Here is a 20,832-nt window from a genome sequence, read left to right as displayed (position 1 = left end):
TGACACTGCAGCGCCACTCCTAGATGGGCCAGGTGTCTGTGTTGTCCACTTGTGTTGCTTAGCTTAGTCATTCAGCAACCTAGGTGCAAACTTTTGGACTAAAAACAATATCGTGAGGTGTTCGGAATAGATTGGAAATGAGTGGAAATGAATGTTATTGAGGTTAATAATACCGTAGGAGCAAAATTACCCCCAAATTCTGTGATTTTAGCTGTTTTTATGTTTTTTTTTTAAAAATCATCCAGATCCAAAACCAGAACACAAAAGTGGAATTAGAACCAAAACCAAAACACATAACACGAAAAGTGCCAGCCGCAAATCTCTATAAAGAACTCTACTGAGTCCAGTCCGGTTATGATTTAACAGCAGTTTCTCTCTCTCCACTTTATTTCTCTTGAAGGCTTAGTACATTTGCCCCTATAATGAGTGAACTTCTAGTAAGAGCTTACTTTGAATTTGAGGATATTTCATCATGAGCAGGAGGCCCCATCTCAGGGTAGCGGAGGTCGTCTCCGTTCCAGTAGCAAATAAGTCCGTTACAAGAACTGTTAAATTGTTATCATGGAAATATAATTCCGGATTTGGTTTTTCCTGAAAGAAGCACAATATACAGTATATATATATTAGATAGAAGATTTATAATATGTACATGATGACAATTTATGGAAGCATCCAACTGAGCCGTCTAATCTGCCTCTTTTTCTATCTATTTTGAATAGTTTTAACTTATTATTATTCATTATTTGTGTAGCACCTACAGTACATATTCTACACAGGAGCGGTCCTTGGTGCGTCCACAGTCACCCCACAGGCACGCCACCTACCCGCACCCCGCTCCCCGGCTGCAGCAGACGCCGTGGGCTGTGTGGGTGTCCGCTGCAGCCGGCTCCAGTGATAGACACTAGGGGTCAGGATTGACCTCTAGTGTCTGTGCGGCGCTGCTATGGGAGAGACGTCATGACGTCTCTCCCATAGAGAGGAGCCGGCGGCCAGACGGAGCGGCAGCAGCGGTCAGGAAGCAGGAGCGGGGCAGTGGTAAGTATTGTTTATTTTTATTTTTGTGTGTGTGTGTTAACAGGGGGCACAGCAGAAGAGGGCACAACGGGGCACAGCAGCAGAGGGCACAACTATCGGGGGCACAGCAACAGGGGGCACAGCAGCAGAGGGCACAATTATCAGGGGCACAGCAGCAGAGGGCACAACAGGGGGCACAGCAGCAGAGGGGACAACTATCGGGGGCACAGCAACAGGGGGCACAGCAGCAGAGGGCACAACAGGGGGCACAGCAGCAGAGGGGACAACTATCGGGGGCACAGCAACAGGGGGCACAGCAGCAGAGGGCACAACAGGGGGCACAGCAGCAGAGGAGACAACTATCGGGGGCACAGCAACAGGGGGCACAGCAGCAGAGGGCACAACTATTGGGGGCACAGCTACAGGGGGCACAGCAGCAATGGGCACAACTACTGGGGACACAGCAACAGGGGGCACAGCAGCAGAGGGCACAACTACTGGGGGCAAAGCAACTGGGGGCACAACTACTGGGGCAAATCTACTGGGGGCAAAGCAACGGGGCACAGCAACAGAGAGCACAACTACTGGGGCAAAGCAACAGGGGGCACAGCAGCAGAGGGCACAACCATTGGGGGCACAGCGACAGGGGACACAACTACTGGGGGCAAAGCAACGGGGCACAGCAACAGAGGGCACAGCTACAGGGGGCAAATCTACTGGGGGGCAAATCAACTGGAGGGCACAACTACTTGGGGCATAACTGTGAGCACGCCCCTCCCCTATGAAGCCACGACCCTCCTTTTTGAATAGCTGGGGATTAGGCAGTGGAAACTTTCGCACTGGGCGCCACAAGGTATAGAACCGGCCCTGATTCTACAGCATTCTGCAGCCAGAGAATAGAGAATGGATCAGGCATATGGGACCCTGCCACAGGATTTGCAATCTGATTCCCCTACCAGGGGGACACATGCACATACCCAAACTGGCAATCTCACACCAACATGACAAGAACATACAAACTCCACACCAATTTCACTAATTCCAAACTGCTTTGGAGAAATCAGCCACAGTGCAGGGATTGCTCATCACTAGTAACATCGCTTATCTATATGGCGCCACAATTTCCCTAGCTCCTGCCGTATGCTGCAGTGCCGTAACTAGACATTTTAGCGCTGTGTGGAAGAAACTGCCTCGGCGCCCCCCCCTCCCCATGCAAAACATGGGCAGTGCGCGCCATAGGTACGCAAAAAATATATAGGGGCATGGCAGACAGAGTCCTCTTTTTTACACATTATGGCGGACAGTCCCACTTTTTACACATTACGGCAGCCAGTCCCCCTTTTTACACATTACGGCAGACAGCGTCCCCTTTTTACACATTACAGCAGACAGCGTCCTCTTTTTACACATTACAGCAGACAGCGTCCCCCTTTTTACACATAACGGCAGCCAGTCCCCCTTTTTACACATTACGGCAGCAAGTCACCCTTTTTACACATTACGGCAGCCAGTCCCCCTTTTTACACATTACGGCAGACAGTGTCCCCCTTTTTACACTTTACGGCAGCCAGCCCCCCTTTTTACACATTACAGCAGACAGCATCCCCTTTTTACACATTACGGCAGACAGCGTCCCCTTATTACACATTACGGCAGACAGCGTCCACTTTTTACACATTACGGCAGACAGCGTCCACTTTTTACACATTACGGCAGACACAGAGGCGGAACTACCGGCAGTGCAGGCAGTGCACTGCACTGGGGCCCGCCTCTGTCCAGGGGCCCAAGCATGTAATGAGTCAAACTGACTCATTACATGCCGCTGTGCGCTGCGGGCAACCGCTGCCCGCAGCGCACAGCCGCCCGGCGAAGAGAGGAGAGGAGCAGCGGTACTACAGACGGGGGAAGGAGGAGGAGGGAGGCTGAGAAGGGAGCCGCAGCAGCGCTTTGTTACTGGTGGAGGCGCTGCTGCTGCTGCCCCTCTGCTTCCCTATAGGCTGTCTTCCGAGAACAGCCTATAGGGAAGCAGAGGGGCAGCAGCAGCAGCGCCTCCACCAGTAACACAGCGCTGGTGCGGCTCCCTTCTCAGCCTCCCTCCTCCTCCTTCTCTCCAGCCCGGGAATCGTCTCTGACGCTGCACCGAGGAGCCTGAGCCAGCGGAGAGGGTAAGTATAATTCTTCTTTCTTTCTTTCTTTCTTTCTTTCTTTCTTTCTTTCTTTCTTTCTTTCTTTCTTTCCTTCTTTCCTTCTTTCCTTCCTTCTTTCCTTCTTTCTTGTGCCTGCCTGCCGCAATGTGTAAAAATGGGGGACTACCTGCCGCACTGTGTAAAAATGGGGGACTACCTGCCGCACTGTGTAAAAATGGGGGACTACCTGCCGCAATGTGTAAAAAGGGGGGCATACCTGCCGCAATGTGTAAAAAGGGGGGACTGCCTGCAGCAATGTGTAAAAAGGGGGGACTGCCTGCAGCAATGTGTAAAAAGGGGGGACTGCCTGCCGCAATGTGTAAAAAGGGGGGACTGCCTGCCGCAATGTGTAAAAAGGGGGAATCAGCCTGCCGCAATGTGTAAAAATGGGGGACTGCCTGCCGCTATGTGTAAAAAGGGGTAATCTGCCCGACGCAATGTGTAAAAAGGGGAATCTGCCTGCCGTAATGTGTAAAAAAGGGGGACTGCCTGACGCTATGTGTAAAACAGGGGGACTGCCTGACGCTATGTGTAAAAATGGGGAATCTGCCTGCTGCTATGTGTAAAAATGGGGAATCTGCCTGCCGTAATGTGTAAAAATGGGGACGCTGTCTGCCGTAATGTGTAACAAGGGCACGCTGTCTGCCGTAATGTGTAAAAATGGGGACGCTGTCTGCCGTAATGTGTAACAAGGGCACGCTGTCTGCCGTAATGTGTAACAAGGGCACGCTGTCTGCCGTAATGTGTAACAAGGGCACGCGGTCTGCCGTAATGTGTAACAAGGGCACGCTGTCTGCCGTAATGTGTAAAAAGGGCACGCTGTCTGCCGCTATGTGTAACAAGGGCACGCTGTCTGCTGTAATGTGTAAAAAGGGCACGCTGTCTGCCGTAATGTGTAACAAGGGCACGCGGTCTGCCGTTATGTGTAAAAAGGGCACGCTGTCTGCTGTAATGTGTAAAAAGAGGAATCTGTTCGCTGTAAGGTGTAAAAGGGTCTCTACCTGGTGTAGTGGTGCTACTGTGCGGCGTAATTTGAATAATGGAGACTACTGTGTTGGTATTATTTTGTGGCCACACCCCTTCCCCACGAAGCCTTGCCACTATGTATTTTTGCGCGCGCCTACGGCGCGCACTGCCCCTGGGGTGGACTTGGATGGGGGGGCCCAAAGCATTTTGTCGCACCTGGGCCCACCGCTTGCTTGTTCCGCCACTGGTCCATGCAAAATATATAGAATAGTTTAGCATGGAATAAGGTCATGGACTCAAGACTTACAGTACCTGTTTACTCAGCATTTCACTAATGTACCTCTGTTAAGCTTATTTTGTATTTTGTGCTGTAAGTGCAAATTTAAAACACTTTGGAGGGTATCCAATTAGCCCCGATGTAGTTTCAGCAGATGAAAATGGCTGGATATCGCCGATGGTCATTATCGCAGTATCCGATTAGAGGCCATTTTGACTGGTTGAAATTGGATCGGCAATCACACAAAAACACTTGGGAACAGTGATAAGTCCCCGATTCCATGTGTTATCGCATGAGGCACCTGAAACATAATCCCCTATAAATGCCGGCATTGGTGGGAGAAGTGCACTAATAGGATAGCCCCCGGCGATATAATTACCTGCAGTCATTGACCGCAGGTAATTGGATACCCCCTTTTGAGTTCTATTGGGAGAAAAGGGCTATGTAAATATTATTATTATTATATAATTATGATGATGACATACATCCATTGGCATCACAAATCTCTGTAACAAATGGGTTTATTTTATTTTAGTCAGTAATAAAATAAGCCAGTGAGTGTTTACCAACCTGGGAACTAATGGGGCAATTTTAGGGGGCATCACATTTTAAAGTGATTCAGGGGATTGTTGTGTGTTTTCTGGGCATTTTAGCCAAGCCTTGGTATAAATAATATTGTTTATTGCACGTCAGTGGTAAATAGCCTCTGGTTTATGTTAGTAATAAGCAAGCCTTCTAATAACAGTAGCACAGGCTGACAAGATGGTGAAGAAAAAGGGTTGCCAATATTCAACTGATTACTTAAAATATGGATTGTTCCATCACTAATGAATGAACAGTTACATAGTAACATAGTTTCTGAGGTTGAAAAAAGACAATTTGTCCATTGAGTTCAACCTATTTGTGGTCTCCTACACTGTATTATTTTTAGGACTAATTTTGTCTGTTGCTAATGTCGGCCATTGTGTTTATTCCTCTTTTTGTTTTAATAACTATATTGCGTGATACGCACCATAACCCTGTATATCCTTATCCATTAGGTACTTATCTAGCACCATTTTAGAGGTGTTGACCGAGGCCGCCATTACTACTCCCCTCAGGCAGGTAATTCAAAATGTGTATTGTCCTTACTGTGAAGAAACCTTCACGTCTCTGTGTATGAAATCTTCTCTCCTCCAACCTATGCAGGTGTCCACGTGTCTTCTGTGTTGATCTTACCAAAAACAGATCCCCCGCAAGCTCTGTGTATTGTCCCCTTATATATATTTGTAAATGTTGATCATGTCCCAACTTAGTCTCCTCTTTTCCAGTGTTAACATGCCTAGTCTTGCAAACCTTTCCTCGTATTCCAGCGTATCAATCCCCTTATTTAGTTTGGTCGCCCGCATCTGAACCTTTTCTAGTTCCAGGATATCCTTTTTGTAGTATGGTGCCCAAAATTGTGCAAAGTATTCAAGATGTGGCCTCACTTGGGATTTATATAATGTGAGAATAACACTCTCATCCATCCCTTACGTCAATTCCCCGCTTTATACATGCTTTTACCTTGTTAGCCTTCTTTGCTGCAATCCTACTTTGGGTACTGCTGCTTAGTGTGCTATTTGTGTGAACACCTAAGTCTTTTTCCAGTACAGAATCCCCTAATTTTACCCCATTTAGTATGTAGGTGTTATTTTTGTTCTTGCTACCAAAGTGCATTACTTTACACTTGTCTGTATTGAAGTGCATTCTCCATTTTGCTGCCCATGCTTCCAGTTTAACTAAGTTGTTCTGAAGAGACTCAGCATCTTCCTCTGTATTTTTAACCTTACACAATTTGGTATCGTCTGCAAAAATTTACACCATACTCTCTAGATCTACTGCTAGATCAATAATGAAAATGTTGAACAATAGTGGTCCAAGTACAGACCCTCGTGGCACACCACTTAGTACTTCAGTCCAGTTTGAAAAAGTTCCATTTACCACAACGTGCTGCTCCCTATTATCTAACCAATTTCTGACCCAAGTGCATATTGTGCTTTCTAGCCCTAGTTCTTGTAACTTATAGGTAAGTCTCATGTGCAGTACTATGTCGAAAGCTTTAGCAAAGTCTTAAAAGAGTACATCTACCTCCTTACCCTGATCAAGGTTCGCACTAACCGTTTCATAAAAGCCTAGTAAATTTGTTTGACATGATATATACTTCACAAATCCATGTTGGTTCCTATTAAATTTAATAACCTTATTGGCTTCAATGAACTTCTGTTTACTATCCCTTAGAATACCTTCCAGGACTTTCCCCACTATAGATGTAAGACTAACTGGTCTATAATTACCCAGTTCAGCTTTACTTCCCTTTTTGAATGCCAGCACTACTTCTGCTATACACCAGTCTTTGGGAACCATGCCTGATGTAAGTGAGTCATTGAAGATCGCGGTCTTGCTAGTTCAGAGTAAAGCTCCATGAGAACCCTTGGGTGAATTCCATCGGGACCAGGTGACTTATTAATCTTAATTTTTTTTAAATCGGTCACAGACTACCTCCTCACTTAAATAAGCACTTAGCAGTGAGACATTATCTTTGTTGAGATTGTGTGTTAATCCCTGCATCTGGTCCTCTCTTGGGAATACCAATGAGACAAACTCATTTAATTTATCGTTTTTGATTAAGACTCCCAGTTTGTACTTTGAAGGGCATATACTCTCCTTCTTTAATCTTTTGCTGTTGATATATTTAAAAAAAATTGAGGGTTGATTTGCTTTCCTTTGCTACTAGCTTTTCAGTCCCTACTTTAGCCGCTCTTATTTCTTTTTTGCATATTTTGTTACAATCCTTATAGTGCTGGAATGACTCTGCATTCCCGTCTGATTTCTATTTTTGAATGCTCGCCTTTTTTTGCCCATTAGTTCCTTAATCTTTTTGTGAAGCCACATTGGTTTGGAATTTTCAGTCCTTTGTTTGCTGCCCACGGTAATAAATCTGCGAGTATTACTAACAAGCAGTGACAAAATTTCCCATTTAATGTCCCTTAAAGCTTCCCTCATCATGTACGCAGATGATACTCAAATCTACCTATCCTCCCCTGACTTGTCCCTATCTGTACTGGACCGTGTCACTGAATGCCTTTCTGCTATCTCATCCTGGATGACATCTCGCCACCTCAAACTTAATATTTCAAAGACAGAGTTAATTATATTTCCACCGGCCAATAGTAGGTACCAACCTGATATCTCTATCACTGTTGAAAACTCGACTATCTACCCTACCCCACAAGCTCGCTGCCTAGGTGTCATCCTTGACTCTGATCTGTCCTTTGTTCCCCACATTCAATCTGTCTCAAGATCATGTTACATGCATCTAAAAAACATATCCAAAATACGACCATACCTTACACAAGACACTGCTAAAACTCTAATCCACGCTCTCATTATCTCCCGCATTGATTATTGCAATAGTCTCCTAACTGGTCTTCCCAAAACGAGACTCTCACCACTACAATCCATTCTGAATGCAGCGGCGAGGCTTATCTTCCTCGCTAGACGTTCATCGTCTGCAGATCCACTCTGTCAGTCCCTCCATTGGTTACCTGTATTCTACCGCATTCAATATAAAATACTTTTACTCACACACAAGGCCATTAACCAAACTACACCAACGTACATCACTTCGCTTATCACAAAATATCTCCCAACCCGACCTCTGCGCTCTTCACAAGACCTGCGTCTCTCATCCACACTCATTACTCGCTCCCACTCACGACTGCAGGACTTTCATCGGGCTGCACCCACTCTGTGGAATGCCCTACCACACACAATAAGACTCTCCTCTAGTCTCCTAACCTTCAAGCGTTCCCTCAAAACTCACCTCTTTAGGCAAGCGTATCAAATTCCTGAACCGCCCACATAACTTTCATAAACCTTGCTATCAAATTACATCCACTCTGTACAGTCCACACATATCCTCACATGTCTTCTCATTCTATGCAATAGATAGCACCTTTCCTTATGTACATATGCCTATAGATTGTAAGCTTGCGAGCAGGGCCTTCCTACCTCTATGACTGTTATCACCCAGTTTGTAATTGTTATTTCAAATTGTAAAGCGCAACGGAATTTGCTGCGCTATATAAGAAACTGTTAATAAATAAATAAATAAATAAATAAATCATGTCAAAGTTGGCTTTCCTAAAGTTTAGAGTCCTAGTTGAGCCAATATAGGACTGCTTATGATAACTGATATTGAATGTGACCATATTGTGGTTGCTGTTTCCTATGGGCTCTCCTACTATAATATTCTATATCAATTCCCCATTGTTAGTTAATACCAGGTCTAAGATTGCATTGCACCTAGTTGGTTCCTTGATTAGTTGAAGTCATTTAGTGTGTTTAAAAACATATTACCCCTGACAGTATCACATGCATCATTTGTCCAATTTATCTCCAGATAGTTAAAATCTCCCATCACTATTACGTCACCTACTCCTGCTGCTTTTTCAATTTGCTTCAGTAACATTTCCTCATCATACACATTAATACCAGGTGGCTTGTAGCATAGCCCCAATACTATCTTTTTTGTTCCATTTTTCCCACATGCAATTTCTACCATAACGTCTCAACAGTATTTCAAGTCCCCTTGTGAATATCTTCCCATATATCAGTTTTTAAAAACGACTTTACATAAAGAAATACCTCTCCACCCCGTTTATTGAATCTATCTCTCTTGAAAAGCGTATAACCCTCTAGACTGACAGTCCAATCATGAGATTCATCCCACCAAGTTTCAGTAATTTATTTATTTATTAGCAGTTTCTTATATAGCGCAGCAAATTCCGTTGAGCTTTACAATTGGATATCATACTGTTTGCTTGCTGCAAGGACTTCTAGTTCCCCCTTTTTACCTATAAGGTTTTTAGTATTTACATACATACAATTAAGATAAGTATTTCCCCTTGTGCTAGGGACATCATTTTCTATATGCAGTAATGATGACCCATAATCATCGTTAGTGTTTTGGCAATACTTTTAGTAATACCCTTGTTAGTCCCCCTTTCTCCACCCCCATTTCATTCACTACCTCCATCCTCACTATTCTCACTGCTTGACCTTTAGTTTCTAGCTAAACCCTCCCCCGGGAACCTAGTTTAAAAACTCCTCCAACCTTCTAACCACCCTTCCTCTCAGCACTACTGCCCCCTCCTCATTCAGGTGCAATCCATCATGACAAAAAAGATGGCGCCTGACTGAGAAGTCCGCCCAATGTTCCAGGAACACAAACCCCTCTGTCCTACACCAGTCTCTAAGCCACACATTTACCTCCCTTATCTCCCTCTGCCTCCCTGGGCTAGCGCGTGGTACAGGTAATATTTCGGAGAATATTACCTTAGATGTCCTTGCCCTTAGTTTCTGGCCTAAGTCCCTATAAACTATCTTAAGGACATCCCACCTACCACTAACTTTGTCTTTGGTGCCAACGTGCACCAATACCACCAGGTCATTCCCAGCCCCTCCCAACAATCTTTCTACCCAGTCCGTGATGTGCCATACCCGAGCACCCGGGAGAGAACAGACTGTACGGCGATCACGGTCCCGGTAGCAGATTGCCCTATCTGTCTTCCTGATAATAGAATCCCCTACCACCACAACCTGACTAGGTACCTCGCTTTCTTTTGTCCCATCTATGCCGGAGGGACCGCTCCTCCAGTTGCTAGAAGGAACAGTCTCCTCCAGCTTCGTCATTTCCTCACTACCATCCTCCGAATCTTCATCCAATTGGGCAAATTTATTGGGGTTTGATAGTTCATAGATGTCGTGCCTTTTACTCTTTATCTACCTTCTGTGACCCAGCTGGCTACCTGGTTGTCCTTGTCTACTGATGTTTCCCCCTGCAAGTCCTCCACCGTTGTAAACTTTGCTTGAGATTATAGATATCCCTCATTCGCGTAACGGTTTGCTCTAGATCAGGGCAGTCATTAGCACACACCTCGAGCAAATGTATTCACACCATTACCATTATGCCGACTTAGTGAAGAAAAAAATCAAATATATATATGTATATATATATATATATATATATATATATTTTTTTTTTTTTTTTTTAAACTAAGCATTCTAGATGAAATGAACAGCAAATAAAGAAACATTCAGACAAAACCAACAAGGACATCTTGCTCCTCTGAGAACTGTAGGCCAATTTGAGAAATGAACAAACAATAGTACACTAGTTTGAAAGTTCAATTAACACTAATACGGGACCTTTTGCTTCTCACAAGAATGTATATAAATGAAATAGATACAGTACAGTAAGACATTCTTTGTATATTTTGCTGAAAATTCCTTGATGCTTTCTGCATCAGTATTCAGTGTTTTACATTATGGGGCATCCAGAGGCGGAACTACCGGCAGTGCAGGCAGTGCACTGCACTGGGGCCCGCCTCTGTCCAGGGGCCCAAGCATGTAATGAGTCAAACTGACTCATTACATGCCGCTGTGCGCTGCGGGCAACCGCTGCCCGCAGCGCACAGCCGCCCGGCGAAGAGAGGAGAGGAGAGGAGCAGCGGTACTACAGACGGGGGAAGGAGGAGGAGGGAGGCTGAGAAGGGAGCCGCAGCAGCGCTTTGTTACTGGTGGAGGCGCTGCTGCTGCTGCCCCTCTGCTTCCCTATAGGCTGTCTTCCGAGAACAGCCTATAGGGAAGCAGAGGGGCAGCAGCAGCAGCGCCTCCACCAGTAACACAGCGCTGCTGCGGCTCCCTTCTCAGCCTCCCTCCTCCTCCTTCTCTCCAGCCCGGGAATCGTCTCTGACGCTGCACCGAGGAGCCTGAGCCAGCGGAGAGGGTAAGTATAATTCTTCTTTCTTTCTTTCTTTCTTTCTTTCTTTCTTTCTTTCTTTCTTTCTTTCTTTCCTTCTTTCTTTCCTTCTTTCCTTCTTTCTTGTGCCTGCCTGCCGCAATGTGTAAAAATGGGGGACTACCTGCCGCACTGTGTAAAAATGGGGGACTACCTGCCGCACTGTGTAAAAATGGGGGACTACCTGCCGCAATGTGTAAAAAGGGGGGCATACCTGCCGCAATGTGTAAAAAGGGGGGACTGCCTGCAGCAATGTGTAAAAAGGGGGGACTGCCTGCAGCAATGTGTAAAAAGGGGGGACTGCCTGCCGCAATGTGTAAAAAGGGGGGACTGCCTGCCGCAATGTGTAAAAAGGGGGGACTGCCTGCCGCAATGTGTAAAAAGGGGGAATCAGCCTGCCGCAATGTGTAAAAATGGGGGACTGCCTGCCGCTATGTGTAAAAAGGGGTAATCTGCCCGACGCAATGTGTAAAAAGGGGAATCTGCCTGCCGTAATGTGTAAAAAAGGGGGACTGCCTGACGCTATGTGTAAAACAGGGGGACTGCCTGACGCTATGTGTAAAAATGGGGAATCTGCCTGCTGCTATGTGTAAAAATGGGGAATCTGCCTGCCGTAATGTGTAAAAATGGGGACGCTGTCTGCCGTAATGTGTAACAAGGGCACGCTGTCTGCCGTAATGTGTAAAAATGGGGACGCTGTCTGCCGTAATGTGTAACAAGGGCACGCTGTCTGCCGTAATGTGTAACAAGGGCACGCTGTCTGCCGTAATGTGTAACAAGGGCACGCGGTCTGCCGTAATGTGCAACAAGGGCACGCTGTCTGCCGTAATGTGTAAAAAGGGCACGCTGTCTGCCGCTATGTGTAACAAGGGCACGCTGTCTGCTGTAATGTGTAAAAAGGGCACGCTGTCTGCCGTAATGTGTAACAAGGGCACGCGGTCTGCCGTTATGTGTAAAAAGGGCACGCTGTCTGCTGTAATGTGTAAAAAGAGGAATCTGTTCGCTGTAAGGTGTAAAAGGGTCTCTACCTGGTGTAGTGGTGCTACTGTGCGGCGTAATTTGAATAATGGAGACTACTGTGTTGGTATTATTTTGTGGCCACACCCCTTCCCCACGAAGCCACGCCACTATGTATTTTTGCGCGCGCCTACGGCGCGCACTGCCCCTGGGGTGGACTTGGATGGGGGGGGCCAAAGCATTTTGTCGCACCTGGGCCCACCGCTTGCTTGTTCCGCCACTGGGCAGACAGTGTGCCCTTATTACACATTACGGTAGACGGCGTCCCGTTTTACACATTATGGCAGACAGCATCCCCTTATTACACATTACGGCAGACAACGTCCACTTTTTACACATTACTGCAGACAGTGTGCCCTTATTACACATTACCGCAGACAGTGTGCCCTTATTACACATTACGGTAGACGGCGTCCCCTGTTTTACACATTATGGCAGACAGCGTCCCCTTATTACACATTACGGCAGACAGCGCCCCCCTTATTACACATTACGGCAGACAGCGCCCCCCTTTTTACACATTATGGCAGACAGCATCCCCCTTTTTACACATTACGGCAGACAGCGTCCCCTTATTACACATTACGGTAGACAGCGCCCCCCCTTTTTACACATTACGGCAGATAGCATCCCCCATTTTACACATTACGGCAGACAGAATCCCCCATTTTACACATTACGGCAGACAGCGTCCCCTTATTACACATTATGGCAGACAGCATCCCCTTATTACACATTATGCCAGACAGTCCCTACACACACACACACACACACACACACAGCCTGTCACCTCCAGTCACACCACACCATGGTTGCCGACTTCTGGGCTGCTCTCTCCGGGAGAGAGCAGCCCGTCGGCTCAGCAGGGGGGGCCTGAGGTGACGTGACAGGGGGCGGGCCAGAGGTGGGACGGGGGTGGGCCAGAGGCTGGATGGGCGTGGCTTCCGGCAGCGTCATTTAAGCCACGCCCACCACTGTGTAATGCCGCGATTACCGGCATTATACAGCAGGGGGCGTGGTTACGATGATGCGATTCAACAAGAATCGCGTCATCAAATGCCCGGACCGCCCACTTTACTTGTTAAGTGGGCGGCGGGCAGGGGGTGACCCCCATAAATCGGGAGACTTGCCTGCTCTTCCGGGGGGCCGGGAGAGTCACCCGTTTTTCGGGAGCCTCCCAGCCATTCCGGGAGGGTAGGCAAGTATGCACCACACACACACAGCCTGTCACCTCCAGTCACACCACACACACACATCCTGTCACCTCCAGTCACACCACACACACACACACACACACACACACACACACACACACACACACACACAGACAGTCACCTCCAGTCACACCACACACACAAACACACACACACACACACAGACAGACACACACACACACACACACACACACACACACACACACATCATTCCCCCCTCCCCTCCCCTCCCGCCAACTTTACCTCCAGGAGAGCTGTAGCAGCCAGAGACAGACGCAGAGAGACCAAACAGCAAAGTCGGGGGCGTGGCCTAATCACGGACCCGTGGCCACGCCCCCTTGCAGCACTGATAGGCGGTCAGGGAGACAAGGAGGCGCAGGACGGACCGGACATATGCCAATCACTTCCAGCGTCCTGATCCACCGCTGCAAGTACAGTGCTTCTGCAGAGAAGCACTGAGCAGCGCAGACCTGCAGGTGTTGCCGGCGGTCCTGCGCCCTCAGTGCACATGCCCTGTGTGCCAGGCACCGCCGGCACACACCTAGTTACGGGTATACATAAAGATACAATAAGACAACATGAAAACAGCATAATGACAGGTATGTGGATACACCAGTAACAATCACCAGCAGCATCACACAGGGCCTGAATTAGAACATTGTGGGCCCCATAACACATTTTGAAGAGTGCCCAATTCTCTTAGAGAGACATCTCTCTTCATTGAGGTTGTACCTCTTATGCAAAGTAGTTCAAATTATGCCACATTGCAATTCCTCCAGGTCATATTTAGAGATGAGCGGGTTCGGTTCCTCTGAATCCGAACCCGCCCGAACGTCAGTTTTTTTTACACGGGGCCGAGCGACTCGGATCTTCCCGCCTTGCTCGGTTAACCCGAGCGCGCACGAACGTCATCATCACACTGTCGGATTCTCGCGAGGCTCGGATTCTATCGCGAGACTCGGATTCTATATAAGGAGCCGCGCGTCGCCGCCATTTTCACACGTGCATTGAGATTGATAGGGAGAGGACGTGGCTGGCGTCCTCTCCGTTTAGAAATTAAAATAGGAGAGTGAGAGTGAGACACGTTCATTACTATACTTACTGGAGCTTAGGAGGAGTTATTATATTATACTACTAGTGACTGATGACCAGTGACCTGACCACCAGTGCAGTTTTATAATTTATTAATATTTAAATAATAATCCGTTCTGTTCTTGTTCTCTGCCTGAAAAAAACGATACGCAGCTTAATTGTGGGGGAGACTGGGGAGCAGTTATAGGTTATAGCAGGAGCCAGGAGTACATATTAAACAGTGCACACTTTTGCTGCCAGAGACTAGTGCCACTGCCAGTGTGACTGACCACTGTGACCAGTGACCTGACCACACTGACCACCAGTACTATAGTACTATATTTATTGATTGTCTGCCTGAAAAAGTACACTCGTCGTGGACTCGTGTGACTTGTGTGGTGTTTTTTTCTTCTTTAAAAAACTCATTCTGCTGACAGACAGTGTCCAGCAGGTCCGTCATTAATATCTGACTGTGCTCACACAGCTTAATTGTGGGGGAGACTGGGGAGCAGTTATAGGTTATAGCAGGAGCCAGGAGTACATATTAAACAGTGCACACTTTTGCTGCCAGAGACTAGTGCCACTGCCAGTGTGACTGACCACTGTGACCAGTGACCTGACCACACTGACCACCAGTACTATAGTACTATATTTATTGATTGTCTGCCTGAAAAAGTACACTCGTCGTGGACTCGTGTGACTTGTGTGGTGTTTTTTTCTTCTTTAAAAAACTCATTCTGCTGACAGACAGTGTCCAGCAGGTCCGTCATTAATATCTGACTGTGCTCACACAGCTTAATTGTGGGGGAGACTGGGGAGCAGTTATAGGTTATAGCAGGAGCCAGGAGTACATATTAAACAGTGCACACTTTTGCTGCCAGAGACTAGTGCCACTGCCAGTGTGACTGACCACTGTGACCAGTGACCTGACCACACTGACCACCAGTACTATAGTACTATATTTATTGATTGTCTGCCTGAAAAAGTACACTCGTCGTGGACTCGTGTGACTTGTGTGGTGTTTTTTTCTTCTATAAAAAACTCATTCTGCTGACAGACAGTGTCCAGCAGGTCCGTCATTATATAATATTATATACCTGTCCGGCTGCAGTAGTGATATATTTTTTATATCATTATTTATCATCCAGTCTATACTAGCAGCAGACACAGTACGGTAGTTCACGGCTGTAGCTACCTCTGTGTCGGCACTCGGCAGTCCATCCATAATTGTATACCACCTACCCGTGGTTTTTTTTTTCTTTCTTCTTTATACATACTACATCTCATTATCAACCAGTCTATATTAGCAGCTAGTATCTAGCTAGTATTATTAGCTAGTACTATTATTATTAGCTAGTATTAGTACTAGTATTATTAGCTAGTACTAGTATCCATCCATCTCCATTGTTTACCTGAGGTGCCTTTTAGTTGTGCCTATTAAAATATGGAGAACAAAAATGTTGAGGTTCCAAAATTAGGGAAAGATCAAGATCCACTTCCACCTCGTGCTGAAGCTGCTGCCACTAGTCATGGCCGAGACGATGAAATGCCAGCAACGTCGTCTGCCAAGGCCGATGCCCAATGGCATAGTACAGAGCATGTCAAATCCAAAACACCAAATATCAGTAAAAAAAGGACTCCAAAACCTAAAATAAAATTGTCGGAGGAGAAGCGTAAACTTGCCAATATGCCATTTACCACACGGAGTGGCAAGGAACGGCTGAGGCCCTGGCCTATGTTCATGGCTAGTGGTTCAGCTTCACATGAGGATGGAAGCACTCAGCCTCCCGCTAGAAAAATGAAAAGACTCAAGCTGGCAAAAGCAGTAGCACCGCAAAGAACTGTGCGTTCTTCGAAATCCCAAATCCACAAGGAGAGTCCAATTGTGTCGGTTGCGATGCCTGACCTTCCCAACACTGGACGTGAAGAGCATGCGCCTTCCACCATTTGCACGCCCCCTGCAAGTGCTGGAAGGAGCACCCGCAGTCCAGTTCCTGATAGTCAGATTGAAGATGTCAGTGTTGAAGTACACCAGGATGAGGAGGATATGGGTGTTGCTGGCGCTGGGGAGGAAATTGACCAGGAGGATTCTGATGGTGAGGTGGTTTGTTTAAGTCAGGCACCCGGGGAGACACCAGTTGTCCGTGGGAGGAATATGGCCGTTGACATGCCTGGTGAAAATACCAAAAAAATCAGCTCTTCGGTGTGGAGGTATTTCAACAGAAATGCGGACAACAGGTGTCAAGCCGTGTGTTGCCTTTGTCAAGCTGTAATAAGTAGGGGTAAGGACGTTAACCACCTCGGAACATCCTCCCTTATACGTCACCTGCAGCGCATTCATAATAAGTCAGTGACAAGTTCAAAAACTTTGGGTGACAGCGGAAGCAGTCCACTGACCAGTAAATCCCTTCCTCTTGTAACCAAGCTCCCGCAAACCACCCCACCAACTCCCTCAGTGTCAATTTCCTCCTTCCCCAGGAATGCCAATAGTCCTGCAGGCCATGTCACTGGCAATTCTGATGATTCCTCTCCTGCCTGGGATTCCTCCGATGCATCCTTGCGTGTAACGCCTACTGCTGCTGGCGCTGCTGTTGTTGCTGCTGGGAGTCGATGGTCATCCCAGAGGCGAAGTCGTAAGCCCACTTGTACTACTTCCAGTAAACAATTGACTGTCCAACAGTCCTTTGCGAGGAAGATGAAATATCACAGCAGTCATCCTGCTGCAAAGCGGATAACTGAGGCCTTGACAACTATGTTGGTGTTAGACGTGCGTCCGGTATCCGCCGTTAGTTCACAGGGAACTAGACAATTTATTGAGGCAGTGTGCCCCCGTTACCAAATACCATCTAGGTTCCACTTCTCTAGGCAGGCGATACCGAGAATGTACACGGACGTCAGAAAAAGACTCACCAGTGTCCTAAAAAATGCAGTTGTACCCAATGTCCACTTAACCACGGACATGTGGACAAGTGGAGCAGGGCAGGGTCAGGACTATATGACTGTGACAGCCCACTGGGTAGATGTATGGACTCCCGCCGCAAGAACAGCAGCGGCGGCACCAGTAGCAGCATCTCGCAAACGCCAACTCTTTCCTAGGCAGGCTACGCTTTATATCACCGGTTTCCAGAATACGCACACAGCTGAAAACCTCTTACGGCAACTGAGGAAGATCATCGCGGAATGGCTTACCCCAATTGGACTCTCCTGTGGATTTGTGGCATCGGACAACGCCAGCAATATTGTGTGTGCATTAAATATGGGCAAATTCCAGCACGTCCCATGTTTTGCACATACCTTGAATTTGGTGGTGCAGAATTTTTAAAAAAACGACAGGGGCGTGCAAGAGATGCTGTCGGTGGCCAGAAGAATTGCGGGACACTTTCGGCGTACAGGCACCACGTACAGAAGACTGGAGCAACACCAAAAACGCCTGAACCTGCCCTGCCATCATCTGAAGCAAGAAGTGGTAACGAGGTGGAATTCAACCCTCTATATGCTTCAGAGGTTGGAGGAGCAGCAAAAGGCCATTCAAGCCAATACATCTGACCACGATATAGGAGGTGGAATGCACCTGTCTCAAGCGCAGTGGAGAATGATTTCAACGTTGTGCAAGGTTCTGATGCCCTTTGAACTTGCCACACGTGAAGTCAGTTCAGACACTGCCAGCCTGAGTCAGGTCATTCCCCTCATCAGGCTTTTGCAGAAGAAGCTGGAGACATTGAAGGAGGAGCTAACACGGAGCGATTCCGCTAGGCATGTGGGACTTGTGGATGGAGCCCTTAATTCGCTTAACCAGGATTCACGGGTGGTCAATCTGTTGAAATCAGAGCACTACATTTTGGCCACCGTGCTCGATCCTAGATTTAAAACCTACCTTGGATCTCTCTTTCCGGCAGACACAAGTCTGCTGGGGTTGAAAGACCTGCTGGTGAGAAAATTGTCAAGTCAAGCGGAACGCGACCTGTCAACATCTCCTCCTTCACATTCTCCCGCAACTGGGGGTGCGAGGAAAAGGCTCAGAATTCCGAGCCCACCCGCTGGCGGTGATGCAGGGCAGTCTGGAGCGACTGCTGATGCTGACATCTGGTCCGGACTGAAGGACCTGACAACAATTACGGACATGTCGTCTACTGTCACTGCATATGATTCTCTCACCATTGAAAGAATGGTGGAGGATTATATGAGTGACCGCATCCAAGTAGGCACGTCACACAGTCCGTACTTATACTGGCAGGAAAAAGAGGCAATTTGGAGGCCCTTGCACAAACTGGCTTTATTCTACCTAAGTTGCCCTCCCACAAGTGTGTACTCCGAAAGAGTGTTTAGTGCCGCCGCTCACCTTGTCAGCAATCGGCGTACGAGGTTACATCCAGAAAATGTGGAGAAGATGATGTTCATTAAAATGAATTATAATCAATTCCACCGCGGAGACATTGACCAGCAGCAATTGCCTCCACAAAGTACACAGGGAGCTGAGATGGTGGATTCCAGTGGGGACGAATTGATAATCTGTGAGGAGGGGGATGTACACGGTGATATATCGGAGGATGATGATGAGGTGGACATCTTGCCTCTGTAGAGCCAGTTTGTGCAAGGAGAGATTAATTGCTTCTTTTTTGGTGGGGGTCCAAACCAACCCGTCATATCAGTCACAGTCGTGTGGCAGACCCTGTCACTGAAATGATGGGTTGGTTAAAGTGTGCATGTCCTGTTTATACAACATAAGGGTGGGTGGGAGGGCCCAAGGACAATTCCATCTTGCACCTCTTTTTTCTTTAATTTTTCTTTGCGTCATGTGCTGTTTGGGGAGGGTTTTTTGGAAGGGACATCCTGCGTGACACTGCAGTGCCACTCCTAGATGGGCCCGGTGTTTGTGTCGGCCACTAGGGTCGCTTATCTTACTCACACAGCTACCTCATTGCGCCTCTTTTTTTCTTTGCGTCATGTGCTGTTTGGGGAGGGTTTTTTGGAAGGGACATCCTGCGTGACACTGCAGTGCCACTCCTAGATGGGCCCGGTGTTTGTGTCGGCCACTAGGGTCGCTTATCTTACTCACACAGTCAGCTACCTTATTGCGCCTCTTTTTTTCTTTGCGTCATGTGCTGTTTGGGGAGGGTTTTTTGGAAGGGCCATCCTGCGTGACACTGCAGTGCCACTCCTAGATGGGCCCGGTGTTTGTGTCGGCCACTAGGGTCGCTTATCTTACTCACACAGTCAGCTACCTCATTGCGCCTCTTTTTTTCTTTGCGTCATGTGCTGTTTGGGGAGGGTTTTTTGGAAGGGACATCCTGCGTGACACTGCAGTGCCACTCCTAGATGGGCCCGGTGTTTGTGTCGGCCACTAGGGTCGCCCAGCTTAGTCATCCAGCGACCTAGGTGCAAATTTTAGGACTAAAAATAATATTGTGAGGTGTGAGGTATTCAGAATAGACTGAAAATGAGTGTAAATTATGGTTTTTGAGGTTAATAATACTTTGGGATCAAAATGACCCCCAAATTCTATGATTTAAGCTGTTTTTTAGTGTTTTTAAAAAAAAAACACCCGAATCCAAAACACACCCGAATCCGACAAAAAAAATTCGGTGAGGTTTTGCCAAAACGCGTTCGAACCCAAAACACGGCCGCGGAACCGAACCCAAAACCAAAACACAAAACCCGAAAAATTTCCGGCGCTCATCTCTAGTCATATTATGTCACACTGTAGTGCCCCCAAATCACACTATGTCACATTTTAGTGCCCCCAGGACACATTGTTACATTGTAGTGCCCCAAGTCACATTATGTCACATTGTAGTGCCCCCAGCTCACATTATGTCACATTGTAATGCCCCCAGGACACATTGGGTGAAATTCAAATGTTTGAAAGTCAGTTGGGTGTTTGTTTTTTCCTGTCTATTAGATAGGAAAAAACAGACTCCCAAATGACGTTCCAAACATTTGAATCTCCCCCATTGTGTCACATTGTAGTTCTACTGATTTATATTGTCACATTGTAGTTCCAATTTCACATTATACCACATTGCAGTTCCCACAGTTCACATGTCACAATGTCATGCCCCCAAGTCACATTGTAGTGCTCCCAGCTCACATTGTAGTGCCCCATCTCACATTATGTCACTTTGTAGTGCCCCAGCTCACATTATGTCACATTGTAGTGCCCCCATCTCACATTATGTCACACTGTAGTGCCCCCAGCTCACATTATGTCACTGTAGTGCCCCCATCTCACATTATGTCACATTGTTGTGCCCCCAGCTCACTTTA

General features: G+C 47.1%; 1 protein-coding gene across 1 annotated transcript in view; it reads right to left on the bottom strand.

Annotated features, from left to right (window-relative positions):
- The window catches only part of LOC134908938 (cytochrome P450 2K6-like), a 183,973-nt gene that overhangs the window by 65,863 nt on the left and 97,278 nt on the right, over window positions 1–20,832 (bottom strand). The window contains exon 7 of the mRNA XM_063915200.1: window positions 450–591. Within this exon, the coding sequence (XP_063771270.1) occupies window positions 450–591 (142 nt within the window). The remainder of the gene's footprint in view (window positions 1–449; window positions 592–20,832) is intronic.

The sequence above is a fragment of the Pseudophryne corroboree genome, chromosome 4 (genome assembly GCF_028390025.1).
Source record: "Pseudophryne corroboree isolate aPseCor3 chromosome 4, aPseCor3.hap2, whole genome shotgun sequence".
Lineage (NCBI taxonomy): Eukaryota > Metazoa > Chordata > Amphibia > Anura > Myobatrachidae > Pseudophryne > Pseudophryne corroboree.
Note: the sequence above shows the minus strand (reverse complement) of the source record. Positions and strands in the feature narration are given on the sequence as shown.